The following is a 23760-nucleotide window of genomic DNA, read 5'->3' as shown; positions in this document are numbered from 1 at the left end:
TATTTTTGTTAAATTTAAATTATACATTAATGTATAGACAAGTTTAAATGTTTGCCCATAAATCAGTCATAAAGACAGGATGGTAAATTATACTTATGAGTTTTCACCTCCAAGATTGTGCCTGAAAATGTATTAATGTCTATACTTGGAAGGTTAAAGCTGCACCCATCAATATTCTTATATTAACAATGGATCAAATGACTGTGTGTAATGTGAAAAGAATCACTTGTAGTGACAAACCCACTCAGCCCTGCAGTTCCTCTCAGGTTTATGGAGCTTTCTAGCTTCTTTCAGCTCATGGTTTTGGTTTCATTGCAACTTTATTTATTTTTATTTAACATTTACAACTGTTGTGGTTCCACAAGGTAAACATGTCAAATGTCTGAAAGTGCACAGACACTTGTTACTACAGGTTTCTTTCCCTCACGAGTGTGTAACATTAAATTTCATGTTTTAGACTAAATGTACTTTTCCGGTGTTTTATTTGAAGTGGTGATATCTATAAAAAGATATATTTGTGGTTTTAAGTACCAAAAACCATCTCAGTGTAGTTTTACATCTCCTCTCTCAGGCTTCTCTCTGGAGCTCTAGTAACAACAGGTCAGTCAGCCAATCAGAGGAGAGGCTCTGAGTCTCTCTTCTGATTGGCTGTTTTGAGTGATTAAATAAAAATATAGCAGATTTCAGAGAAACACTCAGAGAAATGAAATCCTGCAAGGTTTGCTGGTGGGTCAATGGGGGCTGGCCTTGGGGCATGGCTGAGAGCAGAAGTCCTGACAGCTTGTCTAAAGGCACAACTGAATACTGAATACAGGGCTGTGTGCATTTCTCTTTGGACTGAGTGCTTTGATACATTCAAGTAATTAATATAGAAACTAGACCTGCTTTATAATCAAATAAACATGTACGTCTCACCTTATACAATATGGGAGCAAGAAATCCTGATTTCAGCACAATAATGAAAGATTCCAGGTGTTCTTATTACAACATTGAATATTTATCACAATACAAGTCCCACATGGATTTTTTTTTCTCCACTGTCATTATCATGGAAATAAAGAGCAGGCTGGTGTGATATTAAAATGAACAGGTATTGGAGGACAGCATCTCCATAGCAGAAAAACAGATACAACCTGAAGACCTCTGGGAGAAAAGCTTTAAATGGTGGAAAAAATGCAAATTCTCAGCATGCAAATACCAGTAATGGCCTGCTTCCATTTTGTATTCTGCTTTAATTTGAGGTGCTCTACATTCCCAGTGTCATTCATATGTATGAATATACACTCAATCTTATGCTTTACATTGCTGCAAATCTGCCTTAATTATAGCACATTTAGGATTAGGTGGATTCTTCTCTTCTCGCAAATCCCCAGATGAAACATACAGCAAAGCGATCTCATTCAAAGACTATATTTTACACTTCAAGGCATTTTACATCACTTCTTCTTACATGAAATCATATTTAATTGGATATGATGCAGCTGGCAAACCTCAGTCATCACACAGTGTGTTTCACCTGTGCGTATGTTCTTCTTGTTTTTGTGGTTAAAATAGGGTGCGGACAGTGACGCTGCCTGGTAAACAGCAGGTCAGGGGTTTGATCCCTACAGCAATCAGTGTGTTTATCCCTGTTCACCTCCAGTGGGTTTTAAAATCAGATACACACATCACTCTGTCCCTGTGAGTCTCAAATCTTGACTTGCAGATTGCGTTATGTGCTCTGTAGTCCCAGGCCAGTATTGTGTAGTTGTACTTCTGTGACTCTGAAAGGCTTTTGCTGTCTTAAAATGCAAATACATTTGCATATATTTTCTTATTCAGGACAATTTGAAAATTCATTAAGACCTCATGTAATTTGTGGTATGATTTACAAGGGGTGACAAGAACGTAGGATTTAGGTATGCCTTGAAAAATTATCTTAGAATTCATAGGTTGTGAAAGCACAAAATAATAATAACAATCAATGAGCCAACCAATCAATGAAATGTGATGTTTTTGGCGTTATTGACAGAAAAGGGGCTGACAGCAGCATTAAATTCGAAAAGATAAATGTGATAATGAGCAAGAAACCTTCAATTAAAGTAACTTCTACTCCGCTTTACTCCAGGTTCCTGTTGATCTTGTTGTTGTTTGATTGGCAGAACGTGACAGTGGCATATTTACAACGATGTGCATGTTCTGAGCTGTGACATACCGTTTAATAATTCCAGTTATTTGGAAAGAATGTGTCATTTTATGAGACTGAAACTGCCCTTGGCAAAAGCTTGTAACAGAATTTGTAACAGGTTTTTGTTGATGTTATTCCTATTCACTGTGGGTCAGTAAGACAAATTCTTCCACTCAAAGCCGGTCCAGACCTGAATCTGTGACCCCATTTACAGTACCCATACAGTAGTTGCTTCATGTGTCTCGCACAGATTGGATTGTTCTGTGATCTCAAAAAGCTATGAAAAATAGATCCAAGAAGCATCTAATATGGATTGAAATCACACTCTTCAAACCACCTCCAGAGGAGACATTGATGCTGTAAATGCATCTGTCTCTCCAAGACACATTCATAATCTTTACTGCTCTTGTAGTGTAACTATGTCAGTATGCAAATCACTCAAATATCTCTGATTTTCTTAATACATCAATGCTCTGTGTTGTGTGTTCTTGTGATAACAGCAGCTAAAGCGGCACTACAATTACACAAAAATTAGCCATTGTTCACTGTCTCGTTAAAGGATGAAAATGGCTCCAGCCATTTCTACATAAAGCCTACTATCAAATACAAGCGGCATGGAGCTCCTGTAGTGTTTATCTGATCCCTGATCAGTTCAAACATGGAATGCTTTTTGTCTTGTAGTTCATTAATACGATTCATCCATTGTGTTTGTGAGTTATGGGTAACTGTTAAATTACGGTAGCTAAAATGTTACTGTTGGACCTAAACTGCTAAAGTGCAGAAGTTTAATATTGTTTCAGGTGGTTTAGTTTCCAAACTGCTGCAGGTGCATTACCACCTCCCTCTGGAAAGGGGTGGAGTCAACCCCGACTTACATGTAGCCCAGTAAAACCGAGACTGATTGTAATCAGATTTGTGGGAGATGCATATATGTGGCTACAAGTGTGTGTGAATAGAAGTGTCTTAAACCTGCTCTGGACTTTATATAGACATGACATACTTGGAATGACAAATGTAAATGAGCCCTATATCTACTGTTGCATAAGAGCGCTGTGACGTCTGGATAGTAGTTAGAGAAAGTATTTCTTATTTAATAAATTTCTCTCCAGCTCAGCATGAGGTCTCTCACATTACTGATGAGCACTTTGAACAGATTAATGAGTCAAGTGTGAGTGATGAGAAAAAAACATCCTCAGGGCCTCTTGGTGCAAGTGGCAAGTGCAGATTCAGTTGAGATTTTTGTCTGAGTGTGTGAAATCTTTGCTGCTGTTTACCTCCCTCTCCATCAAAATGTCACCACTCAAATGTGTAGCCCCCCCCAAAACTGACAGCAGGACAGCCTCTGGAGATGATACATGGCCTCAAGCCCAGCCTTTAAATCTCACTAGCACTGTGCCAACCTGCACACACGAGCTCTCACACACACACACACATACACGCGTGCAGGCCCACAGATTTAAAGTAAAGTGAAAATTTTTCAAAGCTACTGTATATCAAGGCTAGCAGCTTTCCTCTTAAGGCAAAGAAGGGTCTCATAAGTAATTCACAGCGCAGTCGGTGTAGGTTACACAGCTGCACGACCTCCAGTGGCCCCAGAGGAACCAGACCACCTGAGTGCATCAACTCCTCCAACGAGGCTACTCTGCAACTTATGCATTCCTGTAGCGTGTGACAAATTGTGTCAGCACATTACTCTAGTGAAGCATTTTTCATGCATAATTCATCCTCAAGCCTACACTCCACATGGACATTTTCAAATCCCTTTGAAGTTAATTCCCTCTTCGTGATAAACAGCCTCGCTCACGCCGGCTGTGTTGCAGCTTATGATTGTCTGTGTTGTCTGTGCTGAAGGAAGTCACCTGTCCGATATGATTTTACTGTACAATACGGGAGCGCGGGAGAGATTTACATCGAATAAGCTACCATGCAAAAAGCAGAAGAAGCTTCCTAGGAACTTTGGTGTTTTTGTACATCCAAGGAAAATTTCAGGTTTTACACACGACACACACACACACACACACACACACACACACACACACAAACACAAACACACGACTCCAGATGATAAATTACTGGGGGATATCTCAGAGGATGCTGAAGCTTCTTTTTGCAGCACAAAAAGTGACTTGAACCGCTTGCAAAAAAAAAAAAAAAAAGTCACTGCATTGAAGATGCATAGTTAGAACGACATGTACACAGGCACATTTACATCTTATCCATCCTGAGTGTGTTGGCCAATTAGTATCTCCATCCAATAAGCAATACTGTAAAAGTGGTTAATGCTATTAGAATGTATAGAATTCATATTTCACATTTTATATTAGACATGGGCCTCACTAGTTTTGTTTTTGATTACACTAAACAAATTTTTATCACTCATCCGGGTCATCGGGGATGTGCCACCGACAAATGTTTCTATTTACTGCAGCACATTACTGCGATACTTAAATTTACTTTATAATAATTAGGTTTAAGAGTGGAATTATCTTTAGTGGTGCATGTTATGAAGTTGTCTACTTGTGGTAATAATGACAAACTGTTGCTAATTCACATCTGATATCATTGAATCTGATCCTGTTGCAGCTCTGTCTCTTAGCAGCTGTGCTAATGTTGTAATTACTGTTGCTCAGCCCTCGATGTGTTGAGCTCCTGATTAAGGTGAGTGGGAAACTGATTCTCAGTTCTACTTAAATGAATTATGTATGTTGCTTATTAAACTGTAAAATATATTGTTGTAAGATATATTTATTTTAGTAGGAATAATTCAATTATTTTGGAATTTTGCAGAATTTAGTTTTATTATCATATGCAATATTTCTTTAACTGTTATTTTTATTTATATATTTATATGCGTAACATTGAAGCTACTTAATTACATCCCTTTATCTAACAGTCATTTTATTTCCTCTGCCTTTCTTTTCCAGGGGCCTCTTATGAATGTAACAGTCACAGAGTAATGTGCAGCCATAGATCAGAGAGTCTTCTGTGAACGCTCAGAGAGTAAGTTGGGTGTATACTATCTTGCTGTGTTGGTGTCGATTAAAGCTGTTAACAGAAAAACTGTAGCCTATTTATTACCCACAGCTCAGAGGCTGATGTGAATGTCATTTCTTTGCAGATATTTGGTCATAAGTATTAAACAAATCACAATTTTGAGTGGATAATGGCAATGGATTAAAAGTTAGGGATCACCAAAGTCACTGATATTCATCTTCTGGGAACCATCAATGTCCGTTTTGTGCCAAACCATCAAGTAGACATTGAAATATTTTACTGGGTAAGTGACACATTTAACCTGCTGGTCATTTAGAAGAAAAGTCATGGGATCACGAATAAGGTTGGGGCTGACAAAAATCGATTCTCCAATTCACATCGATCTTCATTTGAATAATTGAAATGGATTCATAACATCCAGAGATCAATGTTTTCATACATGCCTTTTACAGTCTTTACATGTGGAGGTGTGAAGCTGTTACCCCCATTAGTCTTGTGCAATGAGATCTGGTCACATGAGAGACAAAAACATAAAAACTTACCTACGTATTGTTTCTTGAGACGTGTCTCAAGTGTTGGTCATGTTAAATTAAAAAGTGCACTAATGTAAATGCTTAAGGGCAAATTCTTATTGTAAACATAAATATTTTATACATTAATCATGTACCAGGTTAGAGGTACAATTTACAACATTAGTTCTCTGAGAATCTTATTCACATCCAAAACAAACTGAATTGATATCGAATTGAATTGAATTGATTCAGGAAATCAGTAGATTCATCCTGTGGGAGTCTGTTCAGTTTCATGGCAATTCGTCCAGTAGCTGTTGAGATATTTCAGTCTGGACTGACTGACTGACATTGATCTCGGCCACGGTTGTAGTGACGGGACTTCAGTGATTTTAGTTTAGTCTTTGTCACAATGCAGCACTCTGGCTCAAATCCTGAGCACCTACAGTTAGGCCCAGAAATATTTGGACAGTGACACAAGTTTTGTTATTTTAGCTGTTTACGAAAACATATTCAGGATACAATTATATAATCAATATGGGCTTAAAGTGCAGACTCTCAGCTGTAATTTGAGAGTATTCACATCCAAATTGGAGCAAGGGTTTAGGAATTACAGCTCTTTAATACGTAGCCGCCTCTTTTTCAAGGGACCAAAAGTAATTGGACAATTGACTCAGAAGGCTGCAAAAAAAAATAACAAGGCTGCACGGGCTCTTCCCTCATTAACCTGTCATCAATTAAGCAGTTAAAAGGTCTGGAGTTGATTCCCGGTGTGGCGTTTGCATTTGGAAGCTGTTGCTGTGAACACACAACATGCTCTCAATGGAGGTGAAACAGACCATCCTGAGGCTGAAAAAAAGAAGAAATCCATCAGAGAGATAGCAGAAATGTTAGGAGTGGCCAAATCAAAGAGTGCACTGGTGAGCTCGGGAACTCAAAAAGGCCTGGACGTCCACGGAAGACAACAGTGGTGGATGATCGCAGAATCCTTTCCATGGTGAAGAAAAACCCCTTCACAAATCCACTCAAGTGCAGAACACTCTCCAGGAAGTAGGTGTATCAGTATCTAAGTCTACCATAAAGAGAAGACTTCATGAGAGTAAATACAAAGGATTCACCACAAGGTGCAAACCATTAATCAGCCTCAAAAATAGAAAGGCCAGAATTGACTTTGCCAAAAAACACCTGAAGAAGCCAGCCCAGTTCTGGAACAGCATTCTTTGGACAGATGAGACTACGATCAACCTGTACCAGAATGATGGGAAGAAGAAAGTTTGGAGAAGAATTGGAACAGCTCATGATCCAAAGCACACCACATCTTCTGTAAAACAAGGTGGAGGCAGTGTGATGGCATGGGCGTGCATGGCTTCCAATGGCACTGGGTCACTTGTGTTTATTGATGATGTGACAAAAGACAGAAGCAGCCGGATGAATTCTGAAGTGTATAGGGATATACTTTCTGCTCAGATTCAGCCAAATGCAGCAAAGTTGATTGGACGGCGCTTCACAGTACAGATGGACAATGATCCAAAACATACTGCAAAAGCAACCCAGGAGTTTTTTAAAGCAAAGAAGTGGAATATTCTGCAATGGCCGAGTCAATCACCAGATCTCAACCCAATCGAGCATGCATTTCACTTGCTCAAGACAAAACTTAAGGCAGAAAGACCCACAAACAAGCAACAACTGAAGACAGCTGCAGTAAAGGCCTGGCTAAGCATCACAAAGGAGGAAACCCAGCGTTTGGTGATGTCCATGGGTTCCAGACTTCAGGCAGTCATTGCCTGCAAAGGATTCTCAACAAAATATTGAAAAGTAACCTTTTACTTAGGGTTATGTTTATTTGTCCAATTACTTTTGAGCCCCTGAAATGAGGAGTGTTTGTATAAAAATAGCTAATTCCTACATGTTTAATCATATATTTTTGTTCAACCCCTTGAATTAAACCTTAAAGTCTGCACTTCAATTCCGTTGTAGTTGTTTCATTTCAAATCCAATGTGGTGGCCTGCAGAGCCCAAATCATTAAGATTGTGTCACTGTCCAAATATTTCTGGGCCTAACTGTATATGTTATACATATGGGCCTTCTTCAACAGCGAGAGATGGTTTCCAATAATATAACTCACAGAACAAAGTGAATATGTGATTACCCTGTGGTGAATGACAGGGAATTAAAAGAACGAGGGCTGGCATCTCACCTAGCATCAGTATCAGGACGCCCCAGGGAGAGTATCAGCAGAAGAAAGAGGGAGAAAGAGAGGAAGAAAGCAGGTGAACTGACAGGCACTTGCCCCACTTGGAGGATGACGATTGTCTGCTCTGTAGCCAGCTGGGTCCCTGAGTTATCTCTCTGTGCACAGGGGAATTAATTAGGGGCTTGATGATCGGGAAAATGAGACTGAATAATAAAAAGCATGACGATCTCTCAATGTGCCGTTGCTTCTTTTGTCCTCTGTCCTACGCAACCCGTGATGACTGTCATGCCTGGGAGCCACTCTTGTCATCAATACCCACCTACCTTGTGCACGTAGAGCGGCTTGTAAAAATCCCTCCGCTGAGCAGCTAATGGGCGCGAGGTGTAAAAATGGCCTGGCACTTCACAGAGCTCCCACTGCGTGTTGCTGTAAATCACAGAGCCATTACATTGGAGATGACTGCTGGGGAAATATGGGCACAGAAAATCCCCCCTGCCTCAGCCCCGGCTGTTTTCTGCTTCAGCACACAAAGCACTGTACATGCTCAATATTTAGGCGTCCAGCACCCTCAGAACCACAGGTGCTCCAAGTCATTTCCCACAGCTTCTTTCCACTGATGAGACCATTTCAAAACACTATCTCTCCAAGCTCCTTTGATTTTCTTTCCATTTTCTATGTTGGATGAAGTTGTTATAACTCACAGGAACAGGGCTGTGTCATTTTTGTAGTCAAGGACTTGCACTTCTCTGCTTTTCTTTAGCAAAATATTGCAAATATCATAATAACGAGCTCCTGCCACTGAAACCAAAACTAATATTGCACTTGGCTGTTCATGAGGTGCAAGTGTAAATAATACATTGTAAATACTGATAGCAGTGACATATAGCAGCTTCTTCTTGCTTGACTTGTGATTTAAAAACTGCGTTTTCATTATGTTGATGAATATGGCCTTTTTTTTCAAAAGCTGTCAGTTTATTAGATACACCTAGCTAAAACTAATATGGTCTTTTTCCAGTGGCGCATGTGTTGCAGCTTCAGAAGGTCTTGGTTTTCATTTTGGTGGGACAGAGTGGACACACTGCCTGCATGATGCGTATGTCTCCCACCAAAAAGCACTGTTGATGTCATACTGACATCATACCAGCAACATCACAGAAAACTGACACATTTCACTTTAGTTTCAATGTCTAGGCTGAATCTGGACATGTCACAGACATGAAAAAAATGAAAATGTCTTTTTTTAACCTTTTATCAGCTCCACGTAGAGACAGTGGCACGTTTTCATTCAGTAATTAATATATACTTTATATGCAATGAAAAGAAATCCAACATTCAATAACTTTCCAAACTCTACTGTATGTGGCCAGAAAGAGCTGGCAGTAGCAGCGATACAGCAGTGTCTAGTATTTAAGGGTCGGTTTGTATTTGAGTCCACTAACTCATGACAGACAAATGGTAAAGCAATGCATCAGGCTCAAATATTCATGCAGAACTTCAATAACTCCTTTCAAAATGAGCCTAAGGAGCCACATTTGTCTGTGACATGGGGCTGCCTTGTCTCCGTTACAATGTATTTGGTCTTGAAATGCAAATTTTGAGGGATGTGGACTCTGAAATGCACCACAGTATATTGGTTGATTGATGTTGCGGACTGGTGGTTCACCACAGCCGTACCAGCCTCTGTACACTGTACAGATAACAAATGCTACCAGCCGAATCTCGCTTCCTTTTGAACAGAGTAAATGTGTTGTGTGCATTGCAATGAGGGAAACTGTCACGGCTTATTAGAGAGCATTCTCTCATGCTTTGAAGACGTGATCGTTTGTATGCGCATGTTTTACTTGTTTGAAATGGCCTGAATGGAAGGGAAGAATCACGCTGGTGGTGATGTTGATTTGTGGCAGGCAGGATAGAGCCTTGAGGGGCTGATTGCTCCCCCCGGGCTAGCCTCTCACATCGACCGCCATTCCTGAGAGAACACTATGGGAAGACTGTGGATAGACCTGTCAATGACACCCAAAGGAGTTTCCCAGTGTCTGGCTGCTGCAGTGTTGCTGGTAATTACAGTCAAAGGGTGGAAAGTCACTGAATTATATCATGCTGATAATAATTATGAAGTTGAGTGTGTGAGCATTAAACTACATTACTACACCACTGGTTGACATTAGACTGTGATAGCAGCGTATGGCCATCAGAGTTTGATACTTCAATATAATCGTCCGACAGATAATAACTTGCCCCTGACAGAAGGCAGCCTCTCATTATTTGACTGGAATTATAAAAATAAAAATGAACAACCTTGATAAGAATTACAGTTTATTGGTAGAAGTTACTTCAGCTGTTTATTGTAACTCGCTTTTGTTTTCCTCACAACGAGGACAAAGCTATGAATCAATATCCCTCTGTGGGTGAGCTACAAGCCAGCTCCATAAAGCGCTGTGCATCCCGAGTAGACGGAATGCTCACAATACTTGTACCTAATGTTTGGTATTTATGATTCTGTTTAGAACAGAAATTTACAGACATTTTTGTCCAGACAGTCTAATGAAAATAAAGATCAATTCATCTTTAAGCCATGGATGTGTGCCCGGGATCATAGTTTTATAGCACAATAGATTATAAATTGTTACAAAACTTTATATCTGCAGTCGGCCTACTCTTCATCTGTTTCTAATCGTTATTAATCAAGAATGTTACTGTTGGTAACATTGGTGTGGTTTCTCTTTTGTTGCAGAAGAACCGGGACATGTACGGTCACAACCTACCCCACAGTCAGGGTTATATTTCAAATTCCCCCCAGCTGCACCCTACATCCATTTTGACTATAGCCACAAAGTTTTCCAGAGGTAAAGGCAATTTGAGGCATTTCTTCATTTAAAATCTGATAATCTTTTAGCACTACATTTTCTTTTGGGTTTTTGAACTTCTAATATATATTTTAACCTCTGTCCTTGTTCATGTGGTATTTCATGACTAGGTGTCTCGGGTGTCTGGGTTTTACATTTTGTTATTTACATTTGTTTTGAAGTTGCTGTGTTAGAGGTGCAGCCTCGTCCAGAGGCAGCCATATGTTGAGCTAAGATTCAGCCCCCTTGTACAATATATATAGCTGTCTTTAACACCTTCTGTAATATTCATATTATAATATATCCATATTCAATCCAGTCATATATGATTCTATATTTCTCCCACATAACTCTATAGCTGTACCAACACATACAAATTCTCTGTTGTTTTGTTTTTCTATTTCAAATGAGTAAAGTCTTATTTCATTGTAGAGAAATGATTCACTCAGCCCTTCTGAACTGTTGATGGTTGTTTGACACAATGCAAAGCAATGGAACCGTATATATTTTCTTGTTACGTATTTGTCACAAAGTATTTGGCAATTAAAACATTTGCAGACAAGTACCTTATATACAGTATTATTTAATAATACCATATACAATAATTTAATACAATATATCCCTGTCAGCTGCCGCCACAAATACAATCTAATTCTGTGGGAAACACTGTATCTGCACATTTTGTTTTTTCTATGTTCAATTTGTGCCACCTTTGTTGTTATGTCACATTGCATTTCTGGAAATTAGCTCATTCATCTTTGCATCAGCGACTGTGTGTTCTTGTTGAACTAAGATATGCAAAGAAATTCCCTTTTAGAGAGCAAAGAATCTGCAATCCAGCAGACAGTGAGGACTGTGTTGAGAAGTAAATTGAGCGCAGCGAACGAGCAAATGCAGAGGAACAATTTTGAGGAAATGTCAAGCAGCTGAGCTGAACCGGATAATCCATATGCCTTTCTCTGTGCTGCCATAGGCCTGTTTCCAAAAAGAGACATGTGTGACGTGTAAGCACTTGATGCTAAAGTGGACAGATGAGAGCACAGTTTATGGTTCTGTTTGTGGCCGTGGAGAGAAGACACAAGGCACTAAAGGGGAAAAACAGGTAGGAGTGCATCGAGGCTCTGTCATTACAATATGCCATTCTGTTTCATGTCTCTGGCTCTGGGCTGAGCGTGAAGCAAACTACCAGGATAAACAGAATAAATCCTGCTGCTCCTGTCAGACATGACAACCAGCTGAATACAGTACATATAACAGTATGTTCTCCTCCTCAGAGGAGCAGAGGACGCTGCATGAGTCATGAATACAGCACCCTATACACAGCCATCTCTTCTCCCCGGTCACACTGCCATGATGAGTTGATCAAATAAACCCATGGAGGGTAACTGAAACACAAAGCCCTCCTATTTTTAAAGTTAGTGCTGTGGCTCTTGGATAGATTTGGTAAAGTCTCAAGTATCTCCGCAATTTGAATTTTGCACAGACATCCAGAGCCCCCTGAAGATGAATCCTACTGACAACCATGAGGTTGGTCAGGAAAACCTCTCAATTCCCACCAGTAACTGATGTGGAGATGTCAGGAATTTCTAATGGCTACAATATCTCTTAACCCCCTTTTCCACAGGTCAGAAAACCTGCTAACATCCTCTAACATTGGGCTTTTGTTGGCAATGGAAAAGGGTTTAATCGGCATTCACACCTGGGTCAAATGATTCTACAGTACAAGCTGGTATTTATCAGCTCCGGCTTCGATTGGCTCCGATTGGTACTGATGTAAACACAAAACCCAGGTGAACCTGCTAATTTTCACCCCTTTGCTGCTGTTATGTCTTTCAGAGCTCAGTCACTGTAGACAGACCTGTCACCTGTCCAGCACAGTGCTGTTAAACCAGTCAAACACGGTGGCTAATCTGTGCACGAGGAAGAAAGAGTGAGAGCAGTTTAAAAAACACACAATCAGCAATCAAAGCTTCTTACATGAGGCCCCGACACTCTTACAGGAGCACCAACCTGGGGATGAGATGTGATGGATCAGTTTTACCTGTTTGCACTGCAGCCAAAAGCTCACTCTCTCTCCACTGCCTCTGTGTGTGTGCTCTGTCAGTGCATGTGGCAGTTGTGTGTGCGCTCAGACAGAAAGTAAATGTCTGATATTAATGAAAATGAATTTCCTGAATATTTTTTCAAATGAATAGCTCAGTGTCAAAATCTGCCAGAGCAACCAAAAATCTTAATGTGGACTGTAAGAAATCCTTCAGTTAGGTGATTTATCGGGCTCTCTGCTGCCAGGGTCGATGCATTCAACTTAGAGCAAATTGTGTTTTCCAGAAATGAGGGACTCATCTTAACTAATGTGGATCTTAAATTACACAGTCGACGTTTTAATATTTTTTATGTGCCCAAAGGTCATGAAAGCAACTCAACAGTGAAAAAAAATCAACCCATTTACAGCCACACTGCTTTTCCACAACAGTAGTCTCAGAGGAGGGGAGTCAGCTTTGGAAGGGTAAGGCTACTAAACAGTTACAAAACCATATTGATTATAACCAACATGGGGGTTTATGAAATAAAGTCTGAAAGTCTCTATTCTGCATCTTGTTGGACTTTGCATAGACATCTTCAGCTTTCTGCACTCCTTCCTGACTTTTCAGTATTAGGATTATTGCTTTGAACTGACGCTAAACATATAAAATATGTATTATGGCAGAAAAATATCTCAAAATTATTTACTTATTTACCATTAACTTGCCAACAGGACACAGCCACTTTTAGTTTTCATGTGCCCAAAGGTCATGAAGGCAACTCAACAGTAGTCTCAGATGAGGGGGAGTCCCAGGAAAGGGAAGGGTAAGAATACTAAACAGCTGCTAAACCGTATTGATTGTAGCCAACAACAAGAAATAAACCCTTCAACCACCATGTCAAATGATCTGCATCAGATTCACATGCGTCAGTAGTGAGGGTAAATGTGGCTAATCGGGATCTGCAGCCCATTGGCATGGCTGAATTTAAAACCCATTTATATGCACATGTGTGTCTGCGCTCATGCATGTAGGGTGAATACACACACATGTAGTGGCCAGTTGATGGATGGCTACCCTGGGAGGAGGTGATGGCACAGTAATTACACTGTCAGCTTGAGTTGACCTATTGAGAGCAGCAGCCTCTAAATACATGCAGGTACGCTCATATCAACAAGCAGCTTATTATGTATTCAGCTTTAAATGGACGCCTTAAAAATGGAAAAAGAGAGAACTGACATTGACTAAACATCTTGAAATCAACTTACTTACTTGAAGCAGGGAGATAATCAATACAATTACTCAGGGAAGCAGCCTCACTTTAGTGTTGCATTTGAATTCTCATGACCTCAGCAACAATCTGAAATATTTAGATGTTCTTAAGAATGATTAATATTTAGACATTCTTAAGAAATTAAAATTTAAGAAGTTCTTAAAAAAGCAAATCATTATTTTACAAGTGAAAACAAAGTGGCTGATTCTTGCTAGTTGTGCCGTTTCCCCCTTTCTCTGTCTTTATACCCATGAGAGCTAATTAACATCACTAATTTCAGATTTATTGTGCAACAGATGTCTATGCTTCTCAGAGATGATAAAAAAAAGTTGTGTACATAAACAAAGTCACAATCAGTTACTGGGGTACCACTCATTATGCTGGAGAGAGGCAGAAGTAATAATAATAATAATAATAATAATAATAATAATTTAGACATTTAGAATACAAAGAGAGTAACTAAAAGCCATACAGCTAAGAATACAAAATGTCATGACATAAAACATAAATTGAATCAAGGAAGAGCAACTTTAAAATAGTGGGTTTAGTTTGCAGGCCTGATCTCCACAGAGAGCTCAATCCAAAGTCAAGCAGCCTGCACTCAGTCACCTTTATGTAATAATATGGACCCTGGAACAAAAAGAATTACGCATCTAAGGATCTCAGGAATCAGGAGGGGAGATAGGGCAATAAGAGCTCTGATAAATAGTTTAAATTAAGCTAAGTTTAAATTTGGTTCTAAAAGCAACAGGACGCCAGTGCAAGGAAGCTAGGATTAATGAAATGTGATCATGTCTAGCAGATTCGGTTTTTCAACAAATTCTTTGCATGTAAAATGACCAGGTAACTGGTAATTGTCTCCACTTCTCCAACATTATTTGGAATTTTTTTTTAATTGTGAAAAATGGAAAATCCGGCCTGGCAGAACATACAGATTATAAGTGGTTTATAGCTGTCCAAGCAAAGATAGCCAGCTCTATTGTCTGCCGGAAGGAGTCATGAATGTACTATGAGAACTGGACTGTGTACCAAGACACCCACTCATTCTAATGAATGTTGCTCAGTGATCCCATAACACACTGATGAATATACTGTATCTCTCTTGTTTTGTAATACTGTGGTTGGCCACTGGCAAAAACATAGCTAGTAACACTAACTCTACCATGCCATGTCAAGCTGTCTTCATACATCTTTGAACAAAGCAGGTCTGAACATAGAAACAGTTTACCAAGCTGTTCAGAGTGCCAAGTGAAAAGACACTTTCAACTTGCATTATGGAAATGGTAGGTAGTGTTTTCAAAGGAAAAATCATGCAGGAGAGAAAACATTAATTCAGTTTTTACCTTTTTATTAACTGAAGGAAGTATTCTCAAGGCAAAAACAACACAAACATTGTTAGGTTGAGTAATGCAGTGGTAGAACATGTCTGAATATCAGGCTACTGAAAAGACAAAACTGAGCATCAGCGGATATAACAAGTGTCAATAATTTCCTTGTCCATGTGAGATTCAAGAGACAGAAATTACTCTGTTATCTTCCACCTCCCATGAAACTTCACAAATGTGGCAGCATGAGTTTTTAACGTCATAGTAACTTGGTGTCCATATCCAGAATATTCACCAATGGTGTCCTCAAAAGTCAACATTTCCATTTTTTTAGCTGTTATCTCTGCTGTCTGAAAACTTGTACAGCGTTGAGTCTGCTCTGTCGTGCTGTTATTATAGTCTGATCTAACCAAATCCCAATGACTCATCCATTGTCTGTCTTTTATTGTTAAGCCATGATATTTAGCCTGCAGTGGTCTGGGACTTATGGGAAATGGTGTTCATTAAAAGCAGCTAAAACACTGAAATACAGAACAAACAGCAATACCAAACTTTGTTTTTTTAAATATACTGAACTACTGTCCTTATCAAAACATATGAAGCAAGATACACAATGTGCTGTTGAATAAGTTTTTTTTTTTAGGCATTTGCATTGTGACAATGACTGAACACCAATCCTGGTGAAGTACTATGAGTTCAAATCCCTGCAAAGGTCAGGACTTGAAATAACAGCATAGATCCCCAGATTGATTGGTAAGTTGTTGCCATACACCATTTATTTTGTCTGGTCAATGGGTGGGAATGAGAGGCCAATAGAGAGAGCTCCCCTCAGCAGCTCCCTTCATCTGGAGGTCAACTGGGTTCCCTCCCCCAGAGTCAAATAGAAAGAAGCTTTCCAGGTTTTCTCTTCCTCAGTGAGATGTGCTATAAAACCAAATCAATTTAGCAAATCTTAAGACAAAGTCCATTGGGTTAGAGTTTCCTACTTTGGATGCCAGCAACAAACCACAGGGTTTAAGCATCAGGGTTGTTTTACTCATGTAGCTGGCTCGTTAGAGGAGTATCGATCACACTTCTCGTTAGTACCCCTATCACGAACGGGTAATTTGTTCCCTTCCTGAGTCAAAATTGAATTTCTTCATCTCTTTCTCTTTCTTCATCTCAGCAATGACGGGTCATACTGCTGTGTAGCTTTTGGACTTCAATATGACCCTCTTCATATCAGTGTGACATAATCAGACCAACACACACTCACTCTCACTCACACACACACACACACACACACACACACACACACACACACACACACACACACACACACACACACACACACCCCCCAACCTCAACTGACCCAGTGAGTCAGGCGAACCACTAATGGAAAAAGACATCAATAGATGCAGATATCAATCAAATAGGACTAAAATGATGTGGGGATAACTGTGATTGTGATTTAAATTCAATCAAAGCTTGTGCTGTTGGTCTACATTGTGTTAAATACTGTCTAACTTTGTCAAAAGCACAACTATAAACTTATCTTTGTTCTACATAAAATATGAACAACAGGCATTAGCTAATCAGATTTAATAATGCACAATGCTTTTAGATCATGTTCTGCACTTTTCTGTCTTTTTTTCTGAAACAATTGCACTGGATTGCAAAAACCAGCCCCTCAGCCCAGCTAACAAAGCACCATCTCAATCTGTGACTCAGCTGCTGGACCAGACCATAAAATACCTTTTTATGGCAGTAGCAGCAACAAATCTCTCTTAAATTCAGGGCCTGTCCCGTCTCATGATTTTGTGCTTCCTGTCTTTCCTATGCTGAAGGTCTCTCTCCTGCACCTGCTGCACTCCATCTGGACATCTCCACCTTTCTCCACTCCTTACTGGCTGAAGAAGGATTAGAATTGCTCCTTTGACTTGTGTCAGCGAACAGTTGCCTAATTATGTGATGTGTCAACGTACAGAGTCAGGTAATAGTTCTTTCTGATTTATCACTACACCCCCTTTCAAATTGCAGTTATTTCATCCATTGTTAAGCTTTAACTTCTAAAAAACTTTGAATAACTCTGCCATCTACATTAGTTTCATAAGACACTGTTCATCATCTAAGTTGTTTCCTAATAAAAAATTCTCCATTTGCTGTTTGAAAATTGCACTTTTTCAGTCTGTGATTTTGTTTTAAAACACATAATCACACAGCAACAGCAGGATTTACAGTTTCCACACATTACTATCAGGCTTACAGAGACTGTAAATGCCTTTGTGTAATTCTTTTTTTTTCAGTCCCATAGTGATAAAGGACACCAGAGACATAAACCATTATCCTCAGCTCCTCTCTGGAGTTTTGTAAAGCAGATAAGCCTTTATTCTTTCCATGTAAAGTGGCATTAAGCAAATGACCCAAATAGACCTGAGGCACCACCATGGGCTATATGGATGAAATCAGGCTCTTTGGGGTGGAGGTGGGGGCTTGGTGGGGTCGCGTGTGGTCTGATTTCCCTATGAGGGCTCTGCCTTGCTCAGTGTTGATGTGTGTGTGTGTGTTTGTGTGTGTGTCTGTGTGTGTGTGTTTGCATGTGTATGTGAAACAGTATGAGGAGATTTGCATGGAAACCAACAAGTTGGTGCAGGCATCCGTGACTACAACACGAGGCTGTTAAGCAGCACGTCACGTCTCCTGATGCCAGCATCCCTGTGGATGTGTGCAGCCAGAAACTGGCCAACAGGGGGAATTATTCCAGGACATGCACCATGTAAGCACCATCAATTCACACCTACTGCCCAGGGCTCACGCAAAAGACCACACAGTTTGCAGCTCTTTTTTCCCCGAATGACACTGCTTTAGGTCAAGTAAACAGAAGAAAGGGGTCTCCAAGCAAGACTTTGGTTTGAGTTAAGAAGGAAAAAGAGTCAAGGTCGTCATTCCCTATTATATCACTTAACATGTCAGTTGGTAGTTGACAAAGTGATTCAGTTTTCATTTGCCACCTCCTGTCAACTGATCACAGCCAACACCAAACTAACTCTTATGTAAAATGATCCAGCATTGACTTAAAGGAAAGCCTTTTTACATGAATGGTTGTGCCTTTCACCTCCATACACTGCTGCAGTACTGTACAGATACTCCATCATCATACCCACTTGATTGACAGGATGGCTTTGCTGAAGTGTTTGATGGTAATTAGGGCTGGGTACCGAACTTCGGTTCTTTTAAGGCACCGACTGAAATGCTTCGGTAGTACAGAGTATCAAAACATGCCTCATCTTTTGGTGCCAAGTTTCGGTACCCAGAGGTTAATCACGTGATCAAGAACTGATCATGCTACCCTCGATTAGCTGTATTAATGTTACACTTTGCGGCATGCAGGAAAATGTGGTTATGCCCACAGACGGGGTTCACGTGTATCTGTGTTGGGAACTGTAGTTGTGTGTGTGTGTCGTCAAACCGGTTAAACAATGCCACCGAGGTCAAAAGCATGGCTCCATTTCACCAAGATTGATGCCAACAGTGCGTGATGCAGTATATGCCAAAAAGTCATCGCTGCTAAGGCCAGCAACACGACTAATTTAATGAAGCATTTGATTGTGCACAAAATCAATTTAAGAGCAGAAAGTTGCTCCGTGTTTGACTGCAAGAAGGGCGGACCGCAACCATCCTCCTCTCAGCATTCAAGTCAGTCTGTGGATGCTACAGAACCCTAAACTGAAGATTTGTACTGTTATATGTAATGTAATTTCCTTTTTGTTAGAATTGATATTATAAAATTGGTATCGAAAAAAGTATTGCTCAGGAACCGGTATTGAAGTGAAGGTATCGGTATTGGTACCGGTATCGAAAAATTTTGATTGATACCCAGCCCTCACGGTATTTCAAGAAATCACAGTGGCAGATCTGTAACTGTACATGTGAATCCATACAAGACACAGGGATACTGGAATTAATACTCAATGTTCTTTTTTCTCTCTTTTTTTTTCTTTTTTTTTCTGCAGGTTTGGTCATTCACTTCAAGCATTTATCTATTAATTGTAGTTTTTGATTTTGATTTAGATTTTTTTGCTCACTTTATCACTAGTTTTGAGGCACTCTCAATCAAAACACAAGAAGATTGATACCACTCCTCTAGCTATCAGCTAACACAACCTGGAGACCGGTTGTATGACATCTGGAACCAGGGAAGCTGGCTCTTAACAGTGTAAAAATTACAAGTTGTGGTTTAATGGGAATAGCTAATGGCCAAGAAACAGTTTTTAATTATAATAACCTCTATTAAACTACAACGTGTCATTTTGTATAAATATTAAATAAATAAAATCTAATGAGTTATAATAGTAATAGTAAAATGTAGAGTTGCTGTTTCCTCCCGCTTTCAGTCTTTAGGCTAATGTGAGCTAACAATCTCCTGGCGCTAACCTTTTTGTAGTGTACAGACATTAATCTTCACATCTCACTCTTGGAAAGAAAACTAATAAGTGCATTTACCAAAACTGTTAAACTATCACTTTAACTTTAAGGTGTTACAGCCGAGTCAGGATGGTGGGAGGGAAGTACTGTGCAGCTGGCCTGTTGTAGCTAGTAGTATACTGGTTAAATATCAGCTTCACTCCTACTGTAATTCTTTTTATGTGATGTATATATATATAGGTGTCAGGTAGCTTCTTGCAAGTATTTTGAAATGGACATAGGAAAAGAAGCTTGTTATTTCATTATGTGTGTTGTGACTTTTAAAACAGGTCAGGACAGAACAGAATGTATCAAGATCCACTGCAAATGCCACTGTTAACCTCAGTCCTATTTGTTTAAACTGTTTAAATTTGTTTTTATGTTTAATGGTGCATTAATTTCCAAAAGCTTCTTCCTGGTATTCATTTAAGTTACCTGTGGTGACTAGCAGGGATGTGGCTGTGTGCAGGTTTTTCACACACTCTTTTTTTTATGGCTTGTTTCTAGACAGACGGCTGTAGGAGAGTGAATACCAGCTGGTTTGCTGTTTACATTACAAGAGTTTGTTGATTCTCAGCTTGAGATTGGCTCCTGCAGGCACCACAACCAACAGTAAAATCAGGAAAAGCCCCGATTAGAGAATTTTCCTTTAAATTGTAGGCTGAACCTAAAGGATGACCCTCAGCTACACAAGCCCATCTGAAATTTTTCTCTCAGCAATACAGCTCACTACAATACACTCATCATTTATGCATGCATTGTGAATACGCTACATCTGAAGTGCAAAGGTGTCCTTAAGAAGGTATTGAGGATGCGGATCAAAGCTAAGAAAACTGCATATGTTGTACCAAGGATGAGGTGTAGCATTTAGTGCTGCAGGGTTAATTGATGAGGGTGGAAAGTAGCTCTGTTGCTGCAGCGAACAGTTGTGTGATCCACTCACTTGTTTTGGTGCTTTGAGCCCTGCAGATGTGCGTGGTACTGTGCCACCGAGTTCAGTGTGACGCTGCAGACTTCACAGGTATAGCTCCGTTTAAGACCTGGAATCAAACAGACACACGACTATTAAATGACTCAATCTAGGAGATGAACAAACCTAAAACACACAGCCAGCTTTTCATCTTCAGTTATACGACAGTCAGAAATGTAAATTAAAATAATTTCATTTTTAGAAGATTATATGATAATTTGATTTTGACTCTCCTGCACACAAGCAGTCTGGAATCCATTTAAGCTAGACAGCCCCTGTGCAAAAACATTCATGCAGACACATTTAAACTGTGTACTGGAGGTGAGTATTCTTGTCTGCTCTCAAGATTGCCTCAGCTGATAGAGGCTGCTGGTGATGGAGAGGGAAAAATCAATTAGAACTGTGGAAATAAATTTCACAGCTGAATCTGAAAGCTGGTACTTGAGACACCTGCGCTTTAGCTTGTCCCAGATAAAAGACTAATGAAATTCCACTTGGGTCAATTTCTGTATCGCAGCATCATCACGTAACTGTGATGGTCAATTAAAGTGCACGCTCCTGGCAGATTACTTTATAAGGTTAATGCTTAGAAAGATGAAAAAGGATTAAATGATAATCATGATAACTTTCAAGAGTTGTAAAATACTTTTCAAAGTATACCATATGATAACTCTTAAACTTCATGGACATATTACACAAAACTAGTGTGGCTTATTATTATTCTTATTTCATCAACACTGCGGTACTTGAAGCAACCTGCCCCCACCAACAAAGCCCAATGTGTTCTTAAAACACAAAGCTGTTTTGGTCTGACTCTCCACTAACTTCACTTTTAAAACCCATCAGTTCTTACTGTGCCCAGGTAGAATTTTTCAGAGCATCCTTTACAAATTTGAAAGTGCAGACAGGAGCACCAGTACAGAAGCTGAGCGATGTGCTGCAATGGACAGGGCCATCCACGGCAGCACTTAATAAAATGCACACAAAAAAAGCTTATATCAGCTAAGTGTATGCTATGCTTTGAATATTTTCACCACTTTATCTTGCTGTCAAACAGCCCTTTGCTTTGGAACTAGATTTTCTCAACTGTCAAACTACCATATCCCTGCACACAAGTGCACCTTTGCTTTGCTCTGTCTGACTCAAACAGCTGATCTGTGGCATAATACAGTGTGCGCATGTGAGTAGTAATACAGTATACTGCAACAACAGAGCCAGTCCTATAATCTGGAATATCCCTGATTGACTGACTGGCTGAGTGATCATTTTCACCACGAGTCAGCCGAGTGCCCTGTCACTGAGTTGGAGTTTCCAGTGCAAACAGGTTCTATCAGGGAGGTGTTTACAGCCTATGGTGTTACCAACTTAAAGGATTTGTTGCTAGATGTAGAGACTTTTTTTCAAACAGACTGGGTATGAACCTGTTACATGACTGGATCATGTATGGATGGCAACTGGGGGCTTCGGGCCACACCTTTTGTTATGGGCGGTCAACTGAGCAGCTCAGTTTTCCCAGCTGCTTGGGAACTGTAGAGAAGCAGAGGAGTACTTCCAGTTCACTGAGCCTTGCCACCATTACAGCAAATAAACTACTTTCATAACATGTATCATTATTACTAAAGGAGTCAGGAGAATAACCAAACATAAGAAACACCAAGCAGAGAGAGCAGGAGAGAAGGAGGGAGAGAGAGAAATCATAGCTAACTGCTAAAGAAGCTAGCAGATCTGAACGACATGTAAATAACAGAAACACCAGCAACCGGAATTGTGACAATGAACTTACTGCAGCACAGCAATCAAAGTCCTGTTAACAAATAAAGGGTTTCTGTCCACTAAAATGTTAGAGGCCTTTTGATTTGAAAGGATTACAGGAAGTATTGAGTTTGTATTGTAACACGTAATGCGTTAACTTCAACACAAATAAACCAAAGTAAAGTGATTCTGATTTGATGATGGTGTTACAAAGTCAGGTGATTACAAAGTTCATCCAATTCATCCAGAGGGAAACATGAATGTCTGTATTAAATTTTATTGCAGTCCTTCTAATAGCTGTTGAGACACTTCACTTAAAAAATATACATTTGAACCTTATGGTGGTGCTACAGGACAAGTTAGGCGATCACCTAGGTTTTTGGGATTTATCCTCAGGGCACCATGAATGTCTACCTATAATGGAAACCCATTCATCTCTAGAGTCACATACTATATTTAAAAAGTAATTCCTCCACTGGCAGCCTGACTGATACAAGTTCTAGTCATAGACAAGAAGAGCAAATTAACCCAGGCTGTGCAGAGACCTTGAGGTGTCTGATTTACTTGCCATCAACAAAATTTAATAGCTTGCTTACATTTTTAAAACTTGTGCATCAACATTGTCCTCAGTGTCTGTGATAATGGCTACATGGAGTCGGCACCCTGTTGCTGCAAATTATGAGCAGCCTGCGTAATCGCTGTCGTGTTGTACTAATCTTATTGTGGTGTGAAAAATAGCCATCTTGATTGCCCTGCTCTCTCACAATTGAGTTAACTCCTCCATAAATATGCCTCGGAGCAAAAGGCCAAGAGAAAATAAATGTCATCCTACGCTCATTGAATCACATTTCCATATCCTCTTCAATCAAATTCTCCCCGTGAATGATCATTCATTCGTCGTACAATGGAATGAGCTGCTGAAACGTAGAAAGCGTATTATTTCCTCTTTCAGGCTAGAGGTTGAAAATCTGCCATTTACTAACAACTTACTTCCTAGATGTTGAGGTCAGCTGTTTCCTTCTAACATTTCGATGGAGGCCAATATTCCCCACAGGGAGAGAGGCAATTCTCCCCTTTCACTTTACCCCTGATAAGCTGAACAATGACCACTCTGTCAGTTGGCCGCCACCAGACTGAGATTTCAATTTTGCACAGTCGTCCCCAGACGCAGGCATGAGCTGACATTAAAGTCCTGCAGCAGGCAGTGAGGGTCTGCTCTGCAGTGGCCCTTTGACAGCTTTCTTCTCAAACTATTTTTGAAAGGG

The 23760-nt window shown here is 39.9% G+C and overlaps 1 protein-coding gene across 3 annotated transcripts in view; it reads right to left on the bottom strand.

Moving 5' to 3' along the window:
- zmat4a (zinc finger, matrin-type 4a) overlaps positions 1 to 23760 on the bottom strand; it is a 145721-nt gene that overhangs the window by 5292 nt on the left and 116669 nt on the right. For 2 of the 3 annotated variants that reach the window (XM_071481947.1, XM_071481949.1), the window contains exon 6: positions 20717 to 20813. In XM_071481947.1, the coding sequence (XP_071338048.1) occupies positions 20717 to 20813 (97 nt within the window). Of the gene's footprint in view, positions 1 to 14491; positions 16255 to 20716; positions 20814 to 23760 lie in introns of those variants that run through there. The other variant, XM_071481948.1, reaches the window with a different exon arrangement.

This window comes from Trachinotus anak, unplaced genomic scaffold, assembly GCF_046630095.1.
Source record: "Trachinotus anak isolate AG129_WGS33_773 ecotype Australia unplaced genomic scaffold, CSIRO_AGI_Tana_v1 ptg000008l, whole genome shotgun sequence".
Lineage (NCBI taxonomy): Eukaryota > Metazoa > Chordata > Actinopteri > Carangiformes > Carangidae > Trachinotus > Trachinotus anak.
This window is presented reverse-complemented; position numbering and strand designations above follow the sequence as displayed.